The sequence below is a fragment of the Oncorhynchus clarkii genome, chromosome 20 (assembly GCF_045791955.1).
Source record: "Oncorhynchus clarkii lewisi isolate Uvic-CL-2024 chromosome 20, UVic_Ocla_1.0, whole genome shotgun sequence".
Taxonomy (NCBI): Eukaryota; Metazoa; Chordata; class Actinopteri; order Salmoniformes; family Salmonidae; genus Oncorhynchus; species Oncorhynchus clarkii.
Window position 1 is genome coordinate 13,519,316 of NC_092166.1, and position 22,953 is coordinate 13,542,268.

Sequence of the window (22,953 nt, forward strand, 5' to 3'; positions counted from 1 at the left end):
GACGATGTTATAAGTGTAATTCAGAAATTAGGGAGAGATGTTTTAATTACACAAATTATGGATCTACTTTTTTAATGCTAGTTAAGGATACTATAGTTATCACGTTTCACAAAAGATTTATTAACTACAAAAAGATAAGATGTTTTTAATTCTAGTGCTACTCCGCACGCACAGGCTTGTTGACTAGCTAGCTAATGTTTGCTCTGGTCCAACATTAAACCAACTCGGAAGCCCAAATTTATTCAAAGCTCCTCCATAGAAGCGGCTCCTCTGTAGGTATAATTCTGTGGGCCTAATTCTGATCATGCACGTCATAACAAGGATGCCCAGTGCTTCAAGGCAAGCTTCTTCCATCCTCTCTCGTGCTCTCCTCACCCTCAATTTCAGTTGCATCTCTCGGCCTACACTGTACCTGGTGTGTGTGTGTGTTTGTCTTTCATTATGATTAAACCATACTGTTATGGCAAAATACAATTTTGCTCTTAACGACTTACCTATACCGATTTAAATCGCTTACCCGCTCCACAGCAAGCTACTCCATCCGCACAGATTGAAGTAATTTAATGTTACGCTAAATGTAATTATTTTTAAATAGGAACAGAAAGGAACGATGTAAACCAATACTTTTTTGCTGTTAGAACTGGTTCATAAATGTATTTTGCTGGTTGGAACCCTGGAATGGAACGCAAAAAAGGTGAAGAGGTAGGGAAGGAGGACATGGAGAGTGGGGAGGACGGTGGGGAGAGCGAGGTGGGTCGGGGAGAAGGGGGGAAAGCAAGGAGGGAGGAAAGCGAGGGAGGAAAGCAAGAAGGACAGGGAGAGGTGGGAGAAAAGCGAGATATGAAAACGTGGAGGGCGGGGAGGTAGGGATGGAAAGGAGGTAGGGAGAGGGGGAAAACGAGGAGGGCGGGGAGAGGTAGGGATGGAGAGGGGGGGAAAACGAGAAGGGCGGGGAGATGGCGTGGAGAGGGGGGAAATCGAGGAGGGAGGAAAGCAAGAAGGACAGGGAGAGGTGGGCGGGGAGGTAGGGATGGAAAGGAGGTAGGGAGAGGGGGAAAACGAGGAGGGCGGGGAGATGGCGTGGAGAGGGGGGAAATCGAGGAGGGAGGAAAGCAAGAAGGACAGGGAGAGGTGGGAGGAAAGTGAGGTAGGGAGGGAGGAAAACGAGGTAGGAAAGCAAGAATGACGGGGAGAGGGAGGAAAACGTGGAGGGCGGGGAGGTAGGGATGGAGAGGTAGGGAGGGCGAGGAGAGGGGAAACAAGGAGGGAGAGGTAGGGAGGGTGAGGAGAGGGGAAAACGAGGAGGGAGAGGTGAGAAGGAGAGGTAGGGAGGGCGAGGAGAGGGGAAAACGAGGAGGGTGGGAGGAGGGCGGAGAGAGGTATGGATGGAGAGGAGGTAGGGAGAGGGGGGCGGGGAGAGGTAGGGATGGAGAGGAGGTAGGGAGAGGGGGTCGGGGAGAGGTAGGGATGGGAGGAGGGCGGGGAGAGGTAGGGGTGGAGAGGAGGTAGGGAGAGGGGGAAAACAAGGAGGGCGGGGAGATGGCGTGGAGAGGGGGGAAATCGAGGAGGGAGGAAAGCAAGAAGGACAGGGAGAGGTGGGAGGAAAGTGAGGTAGGGAGGGAGGAAAACGAGGTAGGAAAGCAAGAAGGACGGGGAGAGGGAGGAAAACGTGGAGGGCAGGGAGGTAGGGATGGAGAGGTAGGGAGGGCGAGGAGAGGAAAAAACGAGGAGGGCGGGGGGATTGAGGGGGGAAAACGAGGAGGTCGGGGAGAGGGAGGAAAACGAGGTAGGGATGGAGAGGTGGGAGGAAAACGAGGTAGGGATGGAGAGGTGGGAGGAAAACGAGGAGGGAGAGGTAGGGTGGGAGAGGTAGGGATGGAGAGGAGGACGAGGAGAGGTAGGGAGGGCGGGGAGAGGGGGGATAACGAGGGAGGGGAGAGGTCGGTAGGGAGGGCGAGGAGAGGGGAAAACGAGGAGGGCGGGGGGATTGAGGGGAGAGGGAGGAAAACGAGGAGGTCGGGGAGAGGGAGGAAAACGAGGTAGGGATGGAGAAGTGGGAGGAAAACGAGGTGGGAGGGAGGAAAACGAGGTGGGAGGAAAACGAGGTGGGAGAGGTAGGGATGGAGAGGAGGACGAGGAAAGCGAGGAAAGCGAGGGAGGAGGGAGGAAAGCGAGGGGGGAGGGAGGAAAACGAGGTGGGAGGAAGGCGAGGAGGACGGGAGAGCGAGGTAGGAGGAAGGCGAGGAGGACGGGAGAGCGAGGTGGGAGGACAGTGAAGTGGAGCGGTAGCTGAGGACAGGGAGAGCGGGGAGGACAGGGAGAGCGGGGGTTCTGGAGAGTCTGGGGGGGAGATGGGTCGGAGAAACCGGGAAGGAGCGAGGTAGAATGGCAGGGAGGGAGAGGGTAAGGAGACAGACTGACCTGAGCGCACACTGCCATAAAAATGACTGCAGTGGAAAGGGGGAGAATAATGAATCATCCTTCATTACTCATTCAGGGTTCTGTTCTTCAATACTCTCCTCAATGTTGCACTGGAACAGAGCAAAAACACCAATGCCATTTCCTCAATAAGCCCTGCCAGCGACTAGACGCTCACCAGGCTTTACCAACATTAACACAGCAAGGAACCTTATCCAACCAGACAGTGAAGTGACTGTAACACTGTTGCGTGCCATGGCTGTGGAAAGGTCCTGGCTGATTGGTCTCCCCCTTGGCCTTTGCAGCCTGCTGCCCAGCAGAGCATATTGTTTGCCATTAGAGCATGGTTGGCTGGGCAGTCAGCTGTTCATCTACACCACACTCCACATCACAAGCTTTAGATGAGTCCGCGTCACCACCACTAAGATCGGCCATCACTTAACACACACGTGTGAATATGCACCCAGTCTGTCACATGCACAGTGTACATAATCTCACTCTCACAAACATACACTTGCACACTAAGGGCAGGGTGAGCGAGCCAAGCGCTGGCGGGTCGTTGGGTTTTAATCCCCACAGCGGATATGTTTACTTGCGTTAATCCTCTGGAATTTGAGTTTAGTAGTGGAAGCGTAGGAGTTGCATGGGAGATGAATCTCCAGCTAAAGCAGGACATGTGATTTGGGTGCCTGGTTGGGGATGAATTGTACACGTGAGCGAGTGCAGTAACAGACAGACACAGGCACTAGGCAGGAACATTTGCCAGTTCTTGCTGTGAGATGTTACCCCACTCTTCCACCAAGGCACCTGCAAGTTCCCAGACATTTCTGGGGGGAATGGCCCTAGCCCTCACCTTCCGATCCAACAGGTCCCGGACATGCTCAGATCCGGGCTTTCTTGCTGGCCATGGCAGAACACTGACATTCCTGTCTTGCAGGAAATCACGCACAGACCGCGCAGTATGGCTGGTGGCACTGTCATGCTGGAGGGTCATGTCAGGATGAGCCTGCAAGAAGAGTACCACATGAGGGAGGAGGATGTCTTCCCTGTAATGAACAGCGTTGAGATTGCTTGCAATGACAACAAGCTCAGTCCGATGATGCTGTGACACACCGCCCCAGACCATGACGGACCCTCCACCTCCAAATCGATCCTGCTCCAGAGTACAGGCTTCGGCATAACGCTAATTCCTTCAATGATAAACGCGAATCCGACCATCACCCCTGGTGAGACAAAACCGCGACTCGTCAGTGAAGAGCACTTTTTGCCAGTCCTGTCTTGTCCAGCGACGATGGGATTGTGCCCATAAGCGAAGCTGTTGCCGGTGATGTCTGGTGAAGACCTGCCTTACAACAGGCCTACAAGCCCCCCAGTCCAGCCTCTCTCAGCCTATTGTGGACAGTCTGAGCACTGATGGAGGGTTTGTGCTTTCCTGGTGTAACTCGGGCAGTTGTCGTTGCCATCCTGTACCTGTCCCGCAGGTGTGATGTTCGGATGTACCAGTCCTGTCAGACATTGCAATTTATTGCCCTGGCCACATCTGCAGTCCTCATGCCTCCTTGCAGCATGCCTAAGGCACGTTCACGCAAATGAGCAGGGGCCCTGGGCATCTTTCTTTTGGTGATTTTTCAGTCACTAGAAAGGCATCTTTAGTGTCCTAAGTTTTCATAACTGTGACCTTAATTGCCTACCGTCTGTTAGCTATTAGTGTCTTAATGACCGTTCCACAGGTGCATGTTTATTAATTGTTTATGGCTCATTGAACAAGCATGGGAAACATTGTTTAAACCCTTTACAATCTGGGAAGTTATTTGGATTTTTATGTATTATCTTTGAAAGATGGGCTCCTGCAAAAGGGCCATGTCTTTTTTTGCTGAGTTTATCTAACAAGTAATCTAACAATCCCCAACAACGACCTAATACACACACATCTAAAGGGGTGAATGAGAATATGTGCATGTATACATGTTATATGAGTAATGTAAGATCTGTAAAAAATAAAAATACAGTAGAATAGAATAGAGTATATACATATGAGATGAGTAAAGCAGTATGTAAACATTTATTAAAGTGGCCATTGATTCTATGAGTCTATGTATATAGGGCAGCAGCCTCTAAGGTGCAGGGTTGCGTAACTGGGTGGAAGCCGGCTGGTGAAGACTATTTAACAGTCTGGTGGCCTTGGGAGAGAAGCTGTTTTTCAGTCTCTCTGTCCCAGCTTTGATGGGATGATAGCGGGGTGAACAGGCCGTGGCTCGGGTGTTTGTTGTCCTTGATGATCTTTTTGGCCTTCCTGTGACATCTGGTGCTGTAGGTGTCTTGGAGGGCAGGTAGTTTGCCCCCAGTGATGTGTTGGGCAGACCGCACCACCCTCTGGAGAGCCCTGCGGTTGCGGACGGTGCAGTTGCCATACCAGGCGGTCATACAGCCCGACAGGATGCTCTCAATTGTGCATCTGTAACAGTTTTAGTGGCCAAGCCAAATATCTTCAGCCTCCTGAGGTTGAAGAGGAGCTGTTGCACCCTTTTCACCACACTCTGTATGGGTGGACCAATTCAGATTATCATTGATGTGGAAGCTTTCCACTTTCTCCACTGTGGTCCCGTCGATGTGGATAGGCTTGTGGTCCCTCTGCTGTTTCCTGAAGTCCATGATCAGCTCCTTTGTTTTGTTGACGTTGAGTGAGAGGTTATTTTCCTGGCACCACTCTCCCAGGGCCCTCACCTCCTCTCTGTAGGCTGTCTTGTCATTGTTGGTAATCAGGCCTTCTACTGTTGTGTCATCTAACGAACTTGATGATTGAGTTGGAGTCGTGTGTGTGACTACGCATTCATGGGTGAACGGTGAGTACAGGAGGGGGCTGAGCGCCCACCCTTGTGGGGCCCCTGTGTTGAGGATCAGCGACGTGGAGGTGTTTCCTACCTTCACCACTTGGGGGCACCCCGTCAGGAAGTCCAGGACCCAGTTGCACACGGCAGAGTTTAGACCCAGGGCCCCAAGCTTAATGATGAGCTTGGAGGGTACTATGGTGTTCAATGCTGAGCTGTAGTCAATGAACAGCATTCTTTCATAGGTATTCCTCTTGTCCAGATGGGATAGGGCAGTCCAATGGCGATTGCATCATCTGTGGATCTATTCAGCAAGTTGAAGTGGGTCAATTTGGACAGAGGGCATTTGCCTGTGCTTTATACTGTGCAATTTTGCCCCAATCTCACAAAAATGAAACATTTTTTTTTGCCATATTGGTATCGACCGTCATGACCCCCAAAAAAATCTAGTTTAACGGTAACGGCTCAGAGTTACGATATCGTTATTGATTGATTGATTCGCTCTATTAGCTCACATCTATTCCCTCCTGTATCAACAGAGCCATCTACTTTGCATCCTACTCCACTGCCAAAGAGAAGTTGAACGGCGTGTTTGAGCCCGACTCTACGCAGGTCCATATGGTGTCTGCAGGCCTAGCAGGTAACAGTTGTTCCACAAACTCCTCCTCTGCTGTCTATAGCCTGCTTGTCAGTGCAGTTTCTACTGCTTGTTGCTACGTTCAAAGTTGACTTGTTTAGACAATTCATTTCCAGCTACTTATTTTATTTTGACTGTTTACATAGAAAAGGGGATATGTTAAGTATTTATTTAAAGATATTTAGTTTTTGTTTTTTAAAGTAACTGGCCATATTTGATTAAATGTTTGTTTTATACATTTGTATCTTGCTTTATGGGGTTTCCTGTTAATTTGAAGAGAATTCAATATTTTATTAACGTTGCTCTAGCCTCTATCCAGCTAGGTGTTAGACATTGCCACTATATGGGTTGCCTTGTGGACGTTTTCCAGTGTTTTGAATATCAACCACAGATGGTTTGCCCGAAAGCACAATTGAAGACTTTCAGGATCAGTCTAGTATAAACCCTACTTTATATCTATAGTGAAAGTGAAGAGGTTATTCTGCCCTTCAATATTGTAGTTCTTAAGTTGTATGTGAAAAAAATAATCTGTGTTCTGTCAAAGCACTTAGTAAGAAAAGACAAAGCACAGAGTTAACACTGTCAGTTACATTTTCTACTACTTCCACTCATATAGTGAACTGCTCTTGTGATTTCACATGGCAAATAGACCCACTGACCCACATTACTGCCTCTGTCCTACAATTATATACAGCCAACTTGGCAGAGGCCCAACACTTTACTACATACAACTACAAGACTTACCACTAGCTAGCTGTCTGTTCCAGCAATACAATAAATAACATCCTCAAAGTTTGGGTTGTGCTTTCCATCCCACCCCCACTTTCCCCAGTTTTTTCTCATGAGGCTCTTCGACTCTCTCGAAGGACCCTAAATTGTGTTAACGTACCAGTTTGTTGCTAAACAGTGAGTTTGGCCCTTCAAGCGCTGTCTATGCTGTGTGTGTACAGTAGTAAAGGCCCCAGGGTGCTAACATGTCAGGGCCCTCACTGCGGGAGCCCCCCGCCTCGCGGCGACACACCGGCCGGACGCCTCAGGTAGCACTCCATTTCCTTTCACTGGTATGACCATGATGATGATGATGCTATTGATGCTAATAATGATGATGCTGGTTATAGGTCACTAGCTGGTTTGCAGCTCTTTCATCTCCTTTAACTTCTACATGATTGCACAGTCTTGATACACTGTACCCCTTCCCCCTTTTTTACCAGCCTGTTTACCCCCCCACCCACCCCCACTGAAGGTACATGAACAATAAGCATTTTTAGATGTTTCTTAGTCGGCATATGAAGTGAAATGCTAACCTTGTCACTATTAGGTTTGAGGGTCCTTATTTGGTTCATCGTCATTTACTCTTGAACCGCTGACACCACAGATGTACATCGCTGAACTTAAATAACCTACATCTGCCCTCGTCTGATGACAATACTGTCCACTGTGCTGTAGATATCACTCATGTAACAGCCTATATCCTGTATATAGACATACGTATATCGGTGACAACCTAGTTCCAGACACTAGAAAATCCCTATCGGATTATGGCACTCCCAAAATGATTTGAAACACCTGAATCCTAACCCTCAGTTACACATGCAGATATAGAATAATTACCCAAAGATATTTTTTAGTCATCATTTTTTAAATTTGATATAGTGCCAGTTCTCCAAGTACAAATTATAGAAACATGCTTACTGACTTTTTCAATTACAGATGTAGAATGAATAGACCATTTTAATTTAGACAACATACACCGAGTATACAAAACATTAAGAACACCTGCTCTTTCAATGAATGACTGACCAGGTGATTCCAGGTGAAAGCTATGATTCCTTATTGATGTCACTTGTTAAATCCACTTCAATCAGTGTAGATGAAGGGGAGACGACAGGTTAAAGAACGATTTTTAAGCCTCCAGACAATAAAGACATTGATTGTGTATGTGTGCCATTCAGAGGGTGAATGGGCAAGACAAAAGGTATGGTGGAGGTGCCAGGCTGCAACACTGCTGGCTTTTTCACGCTCAACAGTTTCCCGTGTGTATCAAGAATGGTCCATCACCAAAGGACATCCAGCCAACTTGGAACAACTGTGCAATGCTTTCGACATCTTGTAGAGTCCATGCCCTGACGAATTGAGGCTGTTCTGAGGGAAAAAGGGGGGAGTGCAACTCGATATTAGGAAGGTGTTCCTAGTGTTTGGTATACTTGGTGTTGATTCATAATCATACCCACTACTGGCCTATAAATCATGCCCATTTTGCACAGTCATTCAACTCCCTGAACCCTCTCTATAGGAGTTGAGGAGTGGAGCTAAGAACTGCACATCTAAACCATTTTCCCTAGTAAATGTAACACATGAGTATGAGTTGCCACACATACTCATGCCTTCTCTTGAGTTCAACACAACCACAGTTTGCTCAGGGCCTAGTGTCTCTTTCTGTCCATAGACCTCCTGTATAGACTTGCTAGTTCATGTGGTTAATTTACGCTGGATCAGGAACCCATAGTATGTCAAGAGCCTTGAACTAGGTTGTGGACTCTGACACCCTCAAGCATAATGTGACCCTCTTTGTGCACAGATATCACATCTATCATATATTTTAATAGAGGGCCCCATTCAGCCTAAAGCACACTGCATTATAGCAGATGACTGTAGTGCTGTAATAACACTGGAACTAGGTCACGCCATTGAATTAGTTTAGATATGAAACGGCTGACACTCCAGTAATATGTTTCATTTGGGGGAAAATTTCTATGTATTTGAGACATCTGGCCTCCACACAGTCCTTTGTCCAACATAAACATGGCATTAATGCTTAACTTTTAGAAGTTGTTCAGGCGATCAGAAACCAATGGGTGGTCTTGTTGAATTGGCGTATCACAACACTGTATCAGAGAAACAAATTCTCCACTCAGCGATATTCCGTTTAACTTATTCCGCTTTGGTCCTCTTGAATAATTCAAGAAGGTCAGACTCCATTTAGTTTCCTCCTGGCAGCCAATGAGGCCTTCAGCTGAGGCTCACACCATGATGTCGTTCATACAAGGACTTTCTCTTAAGATGTAGGCCTACTGTAGGGCTGAGCTCACCTCATCTGGGAGCTAGCTACTATTGTTCAAACTACATTTACACAATTCATTGACTAATTTATAGGGTAGAATTTAATCGGGCACACTTAACGAAGCTCGTCATTTTATAGACTTAAGTCTGCTTGACAAGGTTAGCATTTCAACCCTCTGGCATTATTTGACCTTTTTTTTTTTTATTGTGACTATTTCATTGTTGACTTTGTCCCCCATTTTTATTTGACCCCATCGTTACTGTTTAGAATCAATAAAGTTACTGCCATTGGTTGACAATGATTGGCACCTGTAGCATTGTTGAAATATATTTTATTATTGTGTACCACACGTTTATTTGTTTTGCCCTGCACATAATGAATATACCAGTGGGGTGATGTTCATTTACGACAGATTTGCATGTTTCTTCCCTTACCAAGAACAACATACAGTACCTGACAAAACGTAGGGGAGAGAAACGACACGAGACGGCCTCTTGCATTTTAAAACAGGTGTGGGTCGGGTAAGGTCAAGAGTTTGAGGGTTAGAGTGGGGAGGAAGAGATGGGGTGTGACCCCCCACACACACACACCTTTTCTCCTCTCCCACCTTGGTTGGTTTAAAAAAGGGTGGGTAAAAATGTGGGAGTGGGGAGGATTCTTAAGTTTATATATAAAAGGGGGGATTTGGGGAGGCTTAGGGGGATCTTACCTGTTTATATCAGATTGGGGGAGATGGGGGTGATACCTATCATCCTATTTTACCTGTTAAAAAATACAGGGATTGGGTAGGATCGGTAGGTTTCCTCTTCATCTATGTAAATAAAGGGAGTTTGTGGGTGGGTTGGTTGGTTGACTGCTGCCTGTGTGTGACTGTGGTCATTTTAGGGATTTACTGTAGCTTTCACCCCTGCGTGAGGGGGGAGAGCCCCCGCCACCTCAGCCCCCCCATATCTGCAGGCTTCTAGCTGCAGCTGTGAGGCGGAGTAGCTTTGCCCCTACTCTGTGAGTACACGCCATAGACGCTATCTCCTTCTTCTTCTTCTTCAACAGACTTGTCATCCTCTTCATGCAGTTTCCTTAGGACTGTGTCCCTTGATACAGTAGAAGCTCTAGTCGTGCGTGTTGTACTGTAGACGTCCCCTGGTTTCTTGTTTAGAGAAGATGCTATATAGTGATCTAAATGTATGTTGATTTTCAAATGGTCATGTTTTAAATTATGTTCCTGTTTGGAGGTTTAGTATCTTGACCACATCGGTACAGAGCACAAGTGATATGCAGGATTTACTGTCTGTCTTTTAAAAATGCACACATTATGATCACACTAGAATGACCTGCACCTTACACATTTGTCATATACCTTGTAATGTATATGACATAACACTCCTGTGTGAATTAACATACTGACTTGTTGCATTGTCAGAGGACTCATTGGTCTCTGTTATTTAAAAAAAAAAATAATAATAATCAAACCCAAATTTAGTACAAGCCACTTATTAATAACACTATTAAACTAGTAAATGTTTTGGTATTTACAAATACACCTAGTTTCCCAGGGAAATAACATCTGCCTACTTGTCCACTTTGCGAAAAAAGAAAAAAATCCCCGCTTTGGTCCTCTTGAATAATTCAAGAAGGCCAGACTCCATTTAGTTTCCTCCTGGCAGCCAATGAGGCCTTCAGCTGAGGCTCACACCATGACGTCATTCATACAAGGACTTTCTCTTAAGATGTAGGCCTACTGTAGGGCTGAGCTCACCTCATCTGGGAGCTAGCTACTATTGTTCAAACTACATTTACACAATTCATTGACTAATTTAAATGGTAGTATTTTATCAGGCACACTTAATCAGAGTGAAGTATAATAATGATGTTCATTGAGGGGGCTGAACAATAGCATAGCACTATGCTATATCATTCTGTGGTGCCTTCCGTGTACACGAGATTCAGGCCCACCTTGTTTATTAACACTACGGAATAGTAATTATAGGCTATATCTTGGTTATATTTGTTGCAACTTGTAAATATGAAGAATGTGGACTGTATCTTTAAGCTGAGTTTTTGCCTGTACTGTAATAACCTTGAGGAATCTAATCAGTCCATATAATACCATTCCTGTGAGGGACAGTCTGCCCTTAACAAAGGTAATCAAGTTTAAATGTTTTATAATCTCTGGTACCAGAGCACCAGCGATAAAAGAAAATATTTTACAAGATTGCCAATACGTAAATAAACCGCTCATAAAAGGCCAATAAACACAGCTTAAAGATGTCAACAAAGCTTACACACACTGCTGCCAGTTGAGAAGGAAATGTTTAGAGTGCACCGGGGTTGTATTTCACAAAACGCAGGATCGATAGATAGGCCAGCAGTCAGTTCTAACTCTTACTTTTCTAGTTCATAAAGCCAGCTGAAGTTGAATGTCGTTGGGTTACTACTGCAAGTATTGAATCTGTAATATCCTTCCCTATATTCAAGTTGATCTTCCTTTATCATCCAGGAAATACAGTTGTTAGATGGCTGGCTCACTCATTGGTGGTGCTTTGTGAAATACACCCCCCACTGTATATATCTCTGTCCTTGGATAGGCTGAGTCCTTCTCACACAGTCACTCCCCCTGTCTGAACCTCTGAACTCTTCTTCCCAGGGTTCACTGCTATCACGGCGACCAATCCCATCTGGTTGATCAAGACCCGGTTGCAGCTGGATGCCAGGTAAGCACTGAGGAGGGAGGCTGTATCTAGGCCACATGCTGTAAAAGTCTTTGATTCTCCAAAGTCAGAATGCAGCCAATTTTAAATTCCCTAAGCTTTTACGTTAATCCACAGCTGTTTCATATTTTGTTGGTTCTCTAAATACTGTATGTTATGCATTTTTATGCTTATTGTAGCCTAGTGGGTAGAGCTTTGGACTATTAACCGAAAGGTTGCATGATTGAATACCCGAGCTGACAAATCTGTCGTTCTGCCCCTGAACAAGGCAGTAAACCCACTGTTCACCAGTAGGCCATCATTGCAAATAAGAATTTGTTCTTAACTGACTTGCCTGGTTAAATAGAGGTAAAATAAAATATTGTTTGAATTCATTGTGCTAAGGGAAAAGGTGTTATTCTGAGTACTAGTAGAGCATATTACGTTATTGGATGTTGCGAATCCCTTAACATGTTACTTACTTGCCAAATGTATCCCGTTTAGCTATAAAGACCCCTTTTCTCTCCTGCCTCCCCCAAACGTGTTTTTACCACAGGAACCGTGGCGAGAGGCGCATGAATGCGTTTGAGTGTGTGCGGCGGGTCTACCAGGCGGAGGGCTGGCGGGGCTTCTATCGGGGCATGTCTGCCTCGTATGCCGGCATCTCCGAGACGGTCATCCATTTTGTCATCTATGAGAGCATCAAGCGCAAGCTGATGGAGTCCAGGGCCCAGGCCAGCATGGATCAGGACGAGGACGAGTCGGTGAGGGATGCCTCAGACTTTGTGGGCATGATGCTGGCCGCCGCCACCTCCAAGACCTGTGCCACCTCTCTCGCCTACCCCCACGGTATGCATGTTGTATCCTTCTTATGGTTATTGTTTGATATGATATTTGTATCGCCAATGATACATATTTTTAAACTGAATCGGGGTTAATAAGTCAATCAGTCTACCCCCCCCCCCCCCCCCCCCCCTTTCTATCCTCTCCCCCCCCCTTTCTATCCTCTCCTCCTCCTTTCCTCACCTGCCCCCCCCCCTTTCTCTCCTCTCCCCTTCCCCTTTTTTCTCCCCTTTCTCCTGTCCTCCCCCTTTTCTCTCCTGTCCTCCCCCTTTTCTCTCCTGTCCTCCCCCTTTTCTCTCCTGCCCTCCCCCTTTTCTCTCCTGCCCCCCCCCCCCTTTTCTCTCCTGCCCCCTTCCCCTTTTTTCTCCCCTTTCTCCTTCCCCTTTTTTTCTCCTGTCATCCCCCTTTTCTCTCCTGTCCTCCCCCTTTTCTCTCCTGTCCTCCCCCATTTCCTGTCCTCTTCCCTTTGTAGAGGTGATCCGCACCCGGCTACGAGAGGAGGGCAGCAAGTACCGCTCCTTCTTCCAGACATTACTGACAGTACCTAAGGAGGAGGGCTACCGCGCCCTGTACCGTGGTCTCACCACCCATCTGGTCCGCCAGATCCCCAACACCGCCATCATGATGTCCACCTACGAGATGGTGGTCTACATGCTACAACGCTAGCCCCTCCCCTTCCTGTCTGGAGAGAAAGTAGGAAGTGACTGACTTGGTTGGGCATATCTAAGATGGAGACCAAAGGAAAACTGATATGGACCAGAACCAAGAAGAAAGAACAGGAGCCCCTCTACTCCCCATCCAACAACCTCACACCCTAATCCTACAGGCTGACCCTCAAGGGGGCTCTATGGTCTGGGGACAGAGAGAAACAGTTGGGTCAGTCTTTGTATAGAGCCTGTCAAACAGGAGATGTCTCTGAAGGAAAGACGGATATCATGTTGTGGCCTTTAAAGAGTTTTAAGTTTGTCGCTGTGTCTTTTGTAGAATGAAACCAAACTGCTTTAGCCTGTATCGGAAATTACAACCTGAAAGGGAATGCTTGAAAACAATCGATCAAAAACTGGTGTCATAACACTGAACATTACATAAAATTCTCCAGTAGATGCATTTGATTAAATGAATGCTTTTTCACTAGGATTTAGTATGTAAGCTAATATTTGAAACAAGCTTAGCATTCTCAAGCAATAATTTTGCTAGGACTGCGAGTGGGGAGGGGAAAGCTTGCTACTATTGGAAGAGAGGTTTGGAACTCTTTCTTATTGGTCTATTAACTGATTTCAAAGCTCCATCCCACCTAAACAGGCTGAAATTTCAGGTCTCTTCAAACAGCTCTTACACTAAAAGGGCATTATCATTTTTACAACTTCACAATATTCCAACCTCCATTGTGTATAAAACACAGTAAAATCATGTTTTTGACTGCACTGGGCCTTTAAAACCTTGTAACAATAAAGCAAACGCCAACCTAGTGTCTTAATAGGGCGTTTGGCCACTACTATCAACCAAAACCGCTTCAATGCGCTTTGGCATAGATTCAACAAGTGTCTGGAACTCTATTGAAGGGATGCGACACCATTCTTTCAGGAGAAATTCCATAATTTGGTGTTTTGTTGATAGTGGTGGAAAATGTGGTCTCGGGCGTTGCTCCATAATCTCCAATAAGTCTTCAATCAGGTTGAGATCTGGTGACTATTTTCATATGAAACCCCTCTTTTGAAGTCCCTGAGAAAAAACTGGGCATTTGTATACCTGACCCTAAGCATGATGGGATGTTAATTGCTTAATTAACTCAAGAACCACACCTGTGTGGATGCATCTGCTTTCAATATACTTTGTATCCCTCATTTACGCAAGTGTTTTCTTTATTTTGGCAGTTACCTGTATATCAAAAGAAAATAGCAAGCAAACCATACATGCACTACAACGAGTTTGTCTTCAAGCATTCCCCTGAAGGTCCCAGTTTCCCGTTATAGTCTGAAGCAATGCAAATGGTGCACTGCTGCACAAGACTAGTGATCGCCGATCACAACACATGCCTCACACTTAACCAGTGGTTTATTTGTTTTGAAAGCTGACTATCATTTCAGTGTTTTTCTATAATGGTATTGTTTCTCTGATACTAGTCATTGTGAAGGACCTAGTTGTCTCATGAATGAACTAGACTTCACTGCCCTAGAAGGGTACCAACATTTAGCAGGTTAGAGATCTATCTATCGGTGTGATGCCGCTACTTGATGATCATTTAAGTGTTGAAACCAGGTTGTGTCAATGTTTATTTCATCACTACTCCCAACCTGAGTGTTTGCAAGACTCGGACTGTGACCATAAGTGTGTGCGAGGGAAAGTGTGTTGATGTGCATTTGACTCCGTTTGTGGGGTGAGAGCGAACATCCCTGATATCTGGTAGAGTTCCCCCCACTAAAAGTGAATCATGTATACTGAACAAAAATATAAATGCAACTGATTTTACTGAGTTACAGTTCATATAAGGAAATCAGTCAATTGAAATAAATGTATGAGGCCCTAATCTATGGATTTTACATGACTGGAAATACAGATATGCATCGGTTGGTCACAGATACCTTATTAAAAGAAGTGGTCCTCGCAATGGGCCTCAGGATCTTGTCACATTATTTCTGTGCATTCAAATATTAATTTATCAAATGCAATTGTGTTCGTTGACATCAGCAAACCGCTCACCCACACGACGCCATACACGTGGTCTGCGGTTGTGAGGCTGATTGGACATGCTGCTAAATTCTCTAAAATGACGGAGGTGGTTTATGGTAGAGAAATTATCTGGCAACATGTGGGCAATTCCTGCAGTCAACATGCCAATTGCACACTCCATCATAATCTGAAACATCTGTGGAATTGTTTGACAAAGCTGCACATTTTAGAGAGGCCTTTTATTGTCCCCAGCAAAAGATGCACCTGTGTAATGATCATGCTGTTTAATCAGATATATGCCACACCTGTCAGGTGGATGGATTATCTTGGCTAAGGAGAAATGCTCATTAACAGGGATCTAAACAAATTTGTGCACAACATTTTAGAAAAATAAGCTTTTTCTGTATGTAAAATTTCTGGGATCTTTTATTTCACCTAATGAAACATGGGACCAACACTTTACATGTTATATTTTTGTTCAGTGTAGATCATTAAGGTTAGGAGCAAGGCCGAGCTACTGTACATTTGTGGTCCATCCCAGCTCCTACACCCGAGCCCTGCCTTACCAGTGGCTTCCAACTCAACATTTATGACCTTTTGGGTCTTGTGATTAACATTCTTGTGTGTGTGGGACATTTTAATCTTGTATTATAAGAATAGTGTTACTGTTTATGCAAAAACTGTATTTTGCTCAACAGTTCCCATTGCAGATATTGTACAGTTGAGTACTTAATCTTGCAAAGGATTTTCATTTGTGTGTGTTTATATAGTACATGTTTATGCATATCAACTATTGTGTATATTTTACTTAGATCCATGTATTATACTGCAGTTCAGTTGCAAATGATTTGTTTTGTTTGTGTACTACTGTCAAGATGTTTGAACCTGTTGCAACATGCTGTGTTGACATTTTTATTTTGTTAAAGTTGTAAATTATAATATTGTATTTAATTTTACATCATGTAAGGCTTGATGCTGAAAGATGGTCTTTAATTATATGGCATTCATAAAATAATTGGATTTGGTGTAATTTACTTAATTTTTTGTTTTGTTTTTACCCCGTTTGCTATCCATAGTAACCTCCATATCTAAGTGTGTAGGATGTTGAAGCAGTCTATCAGCTCTTAACATTATAGTCATTTAGTGGACACTCTTATCCAGAGCGATTTTACATGAGCAATGAGGGCTAAGTGCCTTTGTTCCAAATTCTCAATCTGGCATTTTCATAAATAAAAATAAAAAACAGATGGGGCTCAATCTTACTGAATATTTATATTATTGTAGTGTAAATATGACATTGTTTTGGCATTCAAGTTGCCCTGAAGTAGTTTTAAACTGATTCTGGATTCCTGATTTAAATACTTTTCGGCAGTGCAGAGGCTACATGGGATTATGATGCGTATAATTTAGATGGATGTAAATATCCATCTGTACATGGAAGCTTTCAAGCACAGTGTCTTTATCTACAATAGTTGCTCATTTTCTCATGCCAATTTCAACTTATTTCCTTTCCACTGAAATACTGTATTAAAACCGCAATGTGAAGGAACATACTGGAGTCCTTTTCCCACAGACTACAGCGTAGGTGTAATCGTTACTGTCAGTGCCCTGATAGTCATACTGACTTGAATAACTAGTGTACAAAGGAATATCATTTTCACAAACCAACAACAGTTCCATGAACAATCAACTGTGATGTATTTTGTTGTAGAGCATAGGCTTGCATATAAATGACTGTCCTGTTCTGCTTTCAATTCAAGACTCTGTTGTATTGGAAATAAAACACTATACAGGTCATCAGATCTGCAGTATCATGAGCTGTCTTTCTCCACAGAGTCTTGGGTGATGGTGTATACAAAGACAACTGGGATCTCGGGGGAAAAAATGTAATCATGACATCGGTGATCTTCAGGTCGGAAAGGCGGAACCCTAGAAAGAGGCCCAAGTTTCTGAGTTGGATGACGGTTTCAAGCGATTTGTTGTATCCATGTTTTTGCCTGAAACATATATTTTTCTCAGATGCTTGATGACTCTATTTAAAGGAGAACTACGGTAACTTGAGGTCAAATCTTTCAAAATGTGTAAATTAGAAAAATTGATTACTAGTGATCTCATTTATTTCAAATATGTTGTTTTGACTCTGCCATCAGACTGTATCTGAAATGCCTTTCGATCTCACCTGTTTGCTGTTGGTTAACATGGTCTTTACTTTGCCGCCTATATCATCATCCCTCCTTTTTGTACAAAAGTCGATAAAACCCAAATTGTAACTCAAATTGCTTGCTTGTTAATTTATTTATATATATATATATACATGGCCTAGAAGCAAAGCAAAGGCCATGTTTGTTCAGGCAATTTTACTATGGACTTTCTTGACTGCTGTTGTGTTGGCTATTTTATGCTGAGCCTGTTTTACACTGTAGGACATTGTACCACAAGGTGTCAGCAAAGGCAAAGCCAACGTGACAGTATTGCCTTACATCCCATTAAACCATAAACTCCAGTGGCGCTCTGTCGCCATAACTAGATGCAAGGAGGTACGTTTCCAACCTGACCGATGGGAAGTGTCATCCAAACAACATGAGGTCCTGAAATTCTATTGATTAGTCGAGCTACAATTTTTGTCTCCTCAAAACAATATAAAGGCATTGATGTCCTGTTTTTGGTCTTTGCGAGAATATTTGAAGCACTCACAATTGTGACCATAAGTAACTTGGGTAGTAGACCATGTAGCCAACAATAAATCGGAGTAATAACAGTAATTACCTTGCAACGTTGTGGGTTAAATGTATACGTAGGTAGCTTTATAATAAACATGACAGTTACAGAGGCTCTAACATGGACGCTTTAACCAATCTTACCTCGCGAGGTAGGTTAATAGAAAGCGATTCCATAGCCTTTGTCATTAGAGTTGATGGTATGTGGAAATTCTATTGTATAAAATCCCATCAAACATTGAGTAGCCTACCTATATTCTATACACAAAAAAAAAAAATCTACAGTCGGATTGTATAATTAATCAGGCCTGAGTGGGTGTGGTATGCTTGGATACAGCCCTTAGCTGTGGTATATTGGCCATATACCACAAACCCCCAGGGTGCCTATTATAAACTGGTTACCAACTTAATTAGAGCAGTAAAAATAAATGCTTTGTCATACACGTGGTATACTGTCTATTATAAACTGGGTGGTTCGAGCCCTGAATGCTGATTGGCTGACAGCCGTGGTTATCAGACCGTATACCACAGGTATGACAAAACATGTATTTTTATTGCTCTAATTACATTGTCAACCAGTTTATAATAGCATGAAGTCACATCGGGGGGTTTGTGGTATATGGCCAATATACCACAGCTAAGGGCTGTATCCAGACACTGCTTTGCGTCGTGCATAAGAGCAGCCCTTAGCCATGGTATATTGGCCATATACCACACCCCCTCGTGCCTTATTGCTTAATTATAAACTGGGTGGTTCGAGCCCTGAATACTGATTGGTTGACAGCCGCGGTATATCAGACCATATACCACGGGTATGACAAAACATTTATTTTTACTGTTGTAATTACATTGTTAACCCGTTTATAATAGCAATAAAGCACCTCAGGGGTTTGTGATTTATGGCCAATATATGGCATGGCAGAGGGCTGTATCCAGGCACTCCATGTTGCATCGTGCTAAGAACAGCCCTTAGCCGTGGTATATTGGCCATATACAGTGGAGAGAACAAGTATTTGATACACTGCCGATTTTGCAGGTTTTCCTACTTAAAGCATGTAGAGGTCTGTAATTTTTAAAATCATAGGTACACTTCAACTGTGAGAGACGGAATCTAATACAAAAATCCATAAAATCACATTGTATGATTTTTAAGTAATTAATTTGCATTTTATTGCATGACATAAGTATTTGATCACCTACCAACTAGTAAGAATTCCAGCTCTCACAGACCTGTTAGTTTTTCTTTAAGAATCCCTCCTGTTCTCCACTCATTACTTGTATTAACTGCACCTGTTTGAACTCATTACCTGTATAAAAGACACCTGTCCACACACTCAATCAAACAGACTCCAACCTCTCCACAATGGCCAAGACCAGAGAGCTGTGTAAGGGCATCAGGGATAAAATTGTAGACCTGCACAAGGCTGGGATGGGCTACAGGACAATAGGCAAGCAGCTTGGTGAGAAGGCAACATCTGTTGGCGCAATTATTAGAAAATGAAAGAAGTTCAAGATGACGGTCAATCACCCTTCGGTCTGGGGCTCCATGCAAGATCTCACCTTGTGGGGCATCAATGATCATGAGGAAGGTGAGGGATCAGCCCAGAACTACACGGCGGGACCTGGTCAGTGACCTGAAGAGAGCTGGGACCACAGTCTCAAAGAAAACCATTAGTAACACACTACGCCGTCATGGATTAAAATCCTGCAGCGCACACAAGGTCCCCCTGCTCAAGCCAGCGCATGTCCAGGCCCGTCTGAAGTTTGCCAATGACCATCTGGATGATCCAGAGGAGGAATGGGAGAAGATCATGTGGTCTGATGAGACGAAAATAGAGCTTTTTGGTCTAAACTCCACTCGCCATGTTTGGAGAAAGAAGGATGAGTACAACCCCAAGAACACCATCCCAACCGTGAAGCATGGAGGTGGAAACATCATTCTTTTGGGATGCATTTTTGCAAAGGGGACAGGACGACTGCACCGTATTGAGGGGAGGATGGATGGGGCCATGTATCGCGAGATCTTGGCCAACAACCTCCTTCCCTCAGTAAGAGCATTGAAGATGTGTCGTGGCTGGGTCTTCCAGCATGACAACGACCCGAAACACACAGCCAGGGCAACTAAGGAGTGGTTCCGTAAGAAGCATCTCAAGGTCCTGGAGTGGCCTAGCCAGTCTCCAGACCTGAACCCAATAAAAAATCTTTGGAGGGAGCTGAAAGTCCGCATTGCCCAGCGACAGCCCCGAAACCTGAAGGATCTGGATAAGATCTGTATGGAGAGTGGGCCAAAATCCCTGCTGCAGTGTGTGCAAACCTGGTCAAGAACTACAGGAAACGTATGATCTCTGTAATTGTAAACAAAGGTTTCTGTACCAAATATTAAGTTCTGCTTTTCTGATGTATCAAATACTTATGTCATGCAATAAAATGCAAATGAATGACTTAAAAATCATACAATGTGATTTTCTGGATTTTTGATTCCGTCTCTCACAGTTGAAGTGTACCTATGATAAAAATTACAGACCTCTACATGCTTTGTAAGTAGGAAAACCTGCAAAATCGGCAGTGTCTCAAATACTTATTCTCCCCACTGTACCACACCCCCTCGGGCCTTATTGCTTTAATATCCCACACCCCCTCGGGCCTTATGCTGCGTTCATATTCATAACCAAGTGGAAAGCTGGAATTTACCGCATACGACTGGGAAAAATCCAGTTGAACGGCCTTCCATCTGGGAAACTCGTCTATCATCCCTGTGCTCAGTTCCCCAATTGCACCTCTCTGATGTCATTGTCAACAAAAAAAGATGGCAAGGCGGCATCTTCAGAAATGATTGTTTATTGTAATAACTAAATACAAATTATTTATAAAACATTTATTCTGTTCATCTTCCTTTTGAGTTAGAGAGTCAAAGCAACTCTGGATCTAAACTCATCAAAAAAAGAAACGTCCCCTCACTGTCAACTGCATTTATTTTCAGCAAACTTAACATGTGTAAATATGTGTATGAACATAACAAGATTCAACAACTGAGACAAAAACTGAAAAAGTTCCACAGACATGTGACTAACAGAAATGGAATAATGTGTCCCCGAACAAAGGGGGAGTCAAAATCAAAAGTTACATTCAGTATCTGATGGCGCCACCAGCTGCATTAAGTACTGCAGTGCATCTCCTCCTCATGGACTGTACCAGATTTGCCAGTTCTTGCTGTGAGATGTTACCCCACTCTTCCACCAAGGCACCTGCAAGTTCCCGGACATTTCTTGGGGGAATGGCTCTAGCCCTCACCCTCCGATCCAACAGGTCCCAGACATGCTCAATGGGATTGAGATCCATGCTCTTCGCTGGCCATGGCAGAACACTGACATTCCTGTATTGCAGGAAATCACGCACAGACCGAGCAGTATGGCTGGTGGCAATTGTCATGCCAGGATGAGCCTGCAGGAAGTGTACCACATGAGGGAGGATGATGTCTTCCCTGTAACGCACAGCGTTGAGATTGCTCAGTCCGATGATGTTGTGACACACCACCCTCACCCCTGGTGAGACAAAACCGCAACTCGTCAGTGAAGAGCACTTTTTGCCAGTCCTGTCTAGTCCAGCGATGGTGGGTTTGTGCCCATAGGCGACGTTGTTGCCGGTGATGTCTGGTGAAGACCTGCCTTACAACAGGCCTACAAGCCCCCAGTCAAGCCTTTCTCAGCCTATTGCGGACAGTCTGAGCACTGATGGAGGGTTTATGCATTCCTGGTGTAACTCGGGCAGTTGTTGTTGCCATCCTGTACTTGTCCCGCAGGTGTGATGTTCGGATGTACCGATCCTGTGCAGGTGTTGTTACACGTGGTCTGCGACTACGAGGATGATCAGCTGTCCGTCCTGTCTCCCAGTAGCGCTGTCTTAGGCGTCCCACAGTACGGACATTGCAATTTATTGCCCTGGCCACATCTGCAGTGCTCATGCCTCCTTGCAGCATGCCTAAGGCACGTTCACGCAGATGAGCAGGGACCCTAGGCATCTATCTTTTGGTGTTTTTCAGAGTCAGTAGAAAGACCTCTTTAATTGCCTACCGTGTCTTAACGACCATTCCACAGGTGCATGTTCATTAATTGTTTATGGTTCATTGAACAAGCATGGGAAACAGTGTTTAAGCCCTTTACAATGAAGATCTGTGAAGTTATTTGGATTTGTATAAATTATCTTTGAAAGACAGGGTCTTGAAAAAGGGACGTTTCTTTTTTTGCTGAGTTTACGATCACAAGCCTTAAATGACCTCCATGTTTGATGGTATTTCCCAGTTCAAAACATGAATGCACCAAAGTCCTATTCACTTCTTCACAACTTTTAATTACCACCTCTCACTTGGTTATGAAAGCAGCATTAAATATACCACGGCTAAGGGCTGTTCTTTAACACCTCAATCACACCTACAGTGTTTTTGCACAAAATGGTACGGATTAGTGTCCAACAAAAGTTCAACATTCACGCCTCGATGACCCCGACAGCGTCATTGCATTTTGGTACACCAGAAGTACATTCCCTTCCAATGGAACGCTGTGTTTGACTTGCACGGTTAATTGCAGTGCATTCTGTGTCACTAATATGTTGGATTTATCAAATGTATGCATTCAATTGTATGTGTAGACAGCTTGACAGAAATGGTAGCAGAAGGTCAATGTTTAATTTTTGTTGCACACATATCCAGATAATGCTGCATACAATTTTTTCAATGATGCTGTAGGTGTGATCTAGGAGTCACCTTCTGCAACTATTTCTGTCAAGCTGTCTACACATACAATTTGATGCATACATTCAATAAATACAACATATGCACCACACAGAATGCACTGCTACTGACTCTGCAACGCAATGCTGCAAGGCAAATGCAGTGTCGCATTGGAAATGAATGTACTTCTGGTGTACCAAAATGCAATGATGCTGTCAGTGTGATTGAGTCAGTTCTCTGCTTTGGGTGTATGGATAAAGCCATTACGCCTCGATCACACCGGTAGTGTAATGAGCAAAATGGTATGCAGCATCATCTGGATATGTGTACAACAAAGTTCAACATTCACCTTCTGCTACCATTTCT

The 22,953-nt window shown here is 44.4% G+C and overlaps 1 protein-coding gene across 1 annotated transcript in view; it reads left to right on the plus strand.

The window, feature by feature from the left end:
• The window catches only part of LOC139375950 (solute carrier family 25 member 36a), a 35,064-nt gene extending 18,109 nt beyond the window's left edge, over positions 1-16,955 (plus strand). Inside the window, exons 4-7 of the mRNA XM_071117929.1 lie at positions 5,786-5,886; positions 11,589-11,655; positions 12,188-12,480; positions 12,947-16,955. Coding sequence (XP_070974030.1) covers positions 5,786-5,886; positions 11,589-11,655; positions 12,188-12,480; positions 12,947-13,140 — 655 coding nt within the window. The 3' untranslated portion in view covers positions 13,141-16,955. The remainder of the gene's footprint in view (positions 1-5,785; positions 5,887-11,588; positions 11,656-12,187; positions 12,481-12,946) is intronic.
• Positions 16,956-22,953: the final 5,998 nt, after the last annotated feature.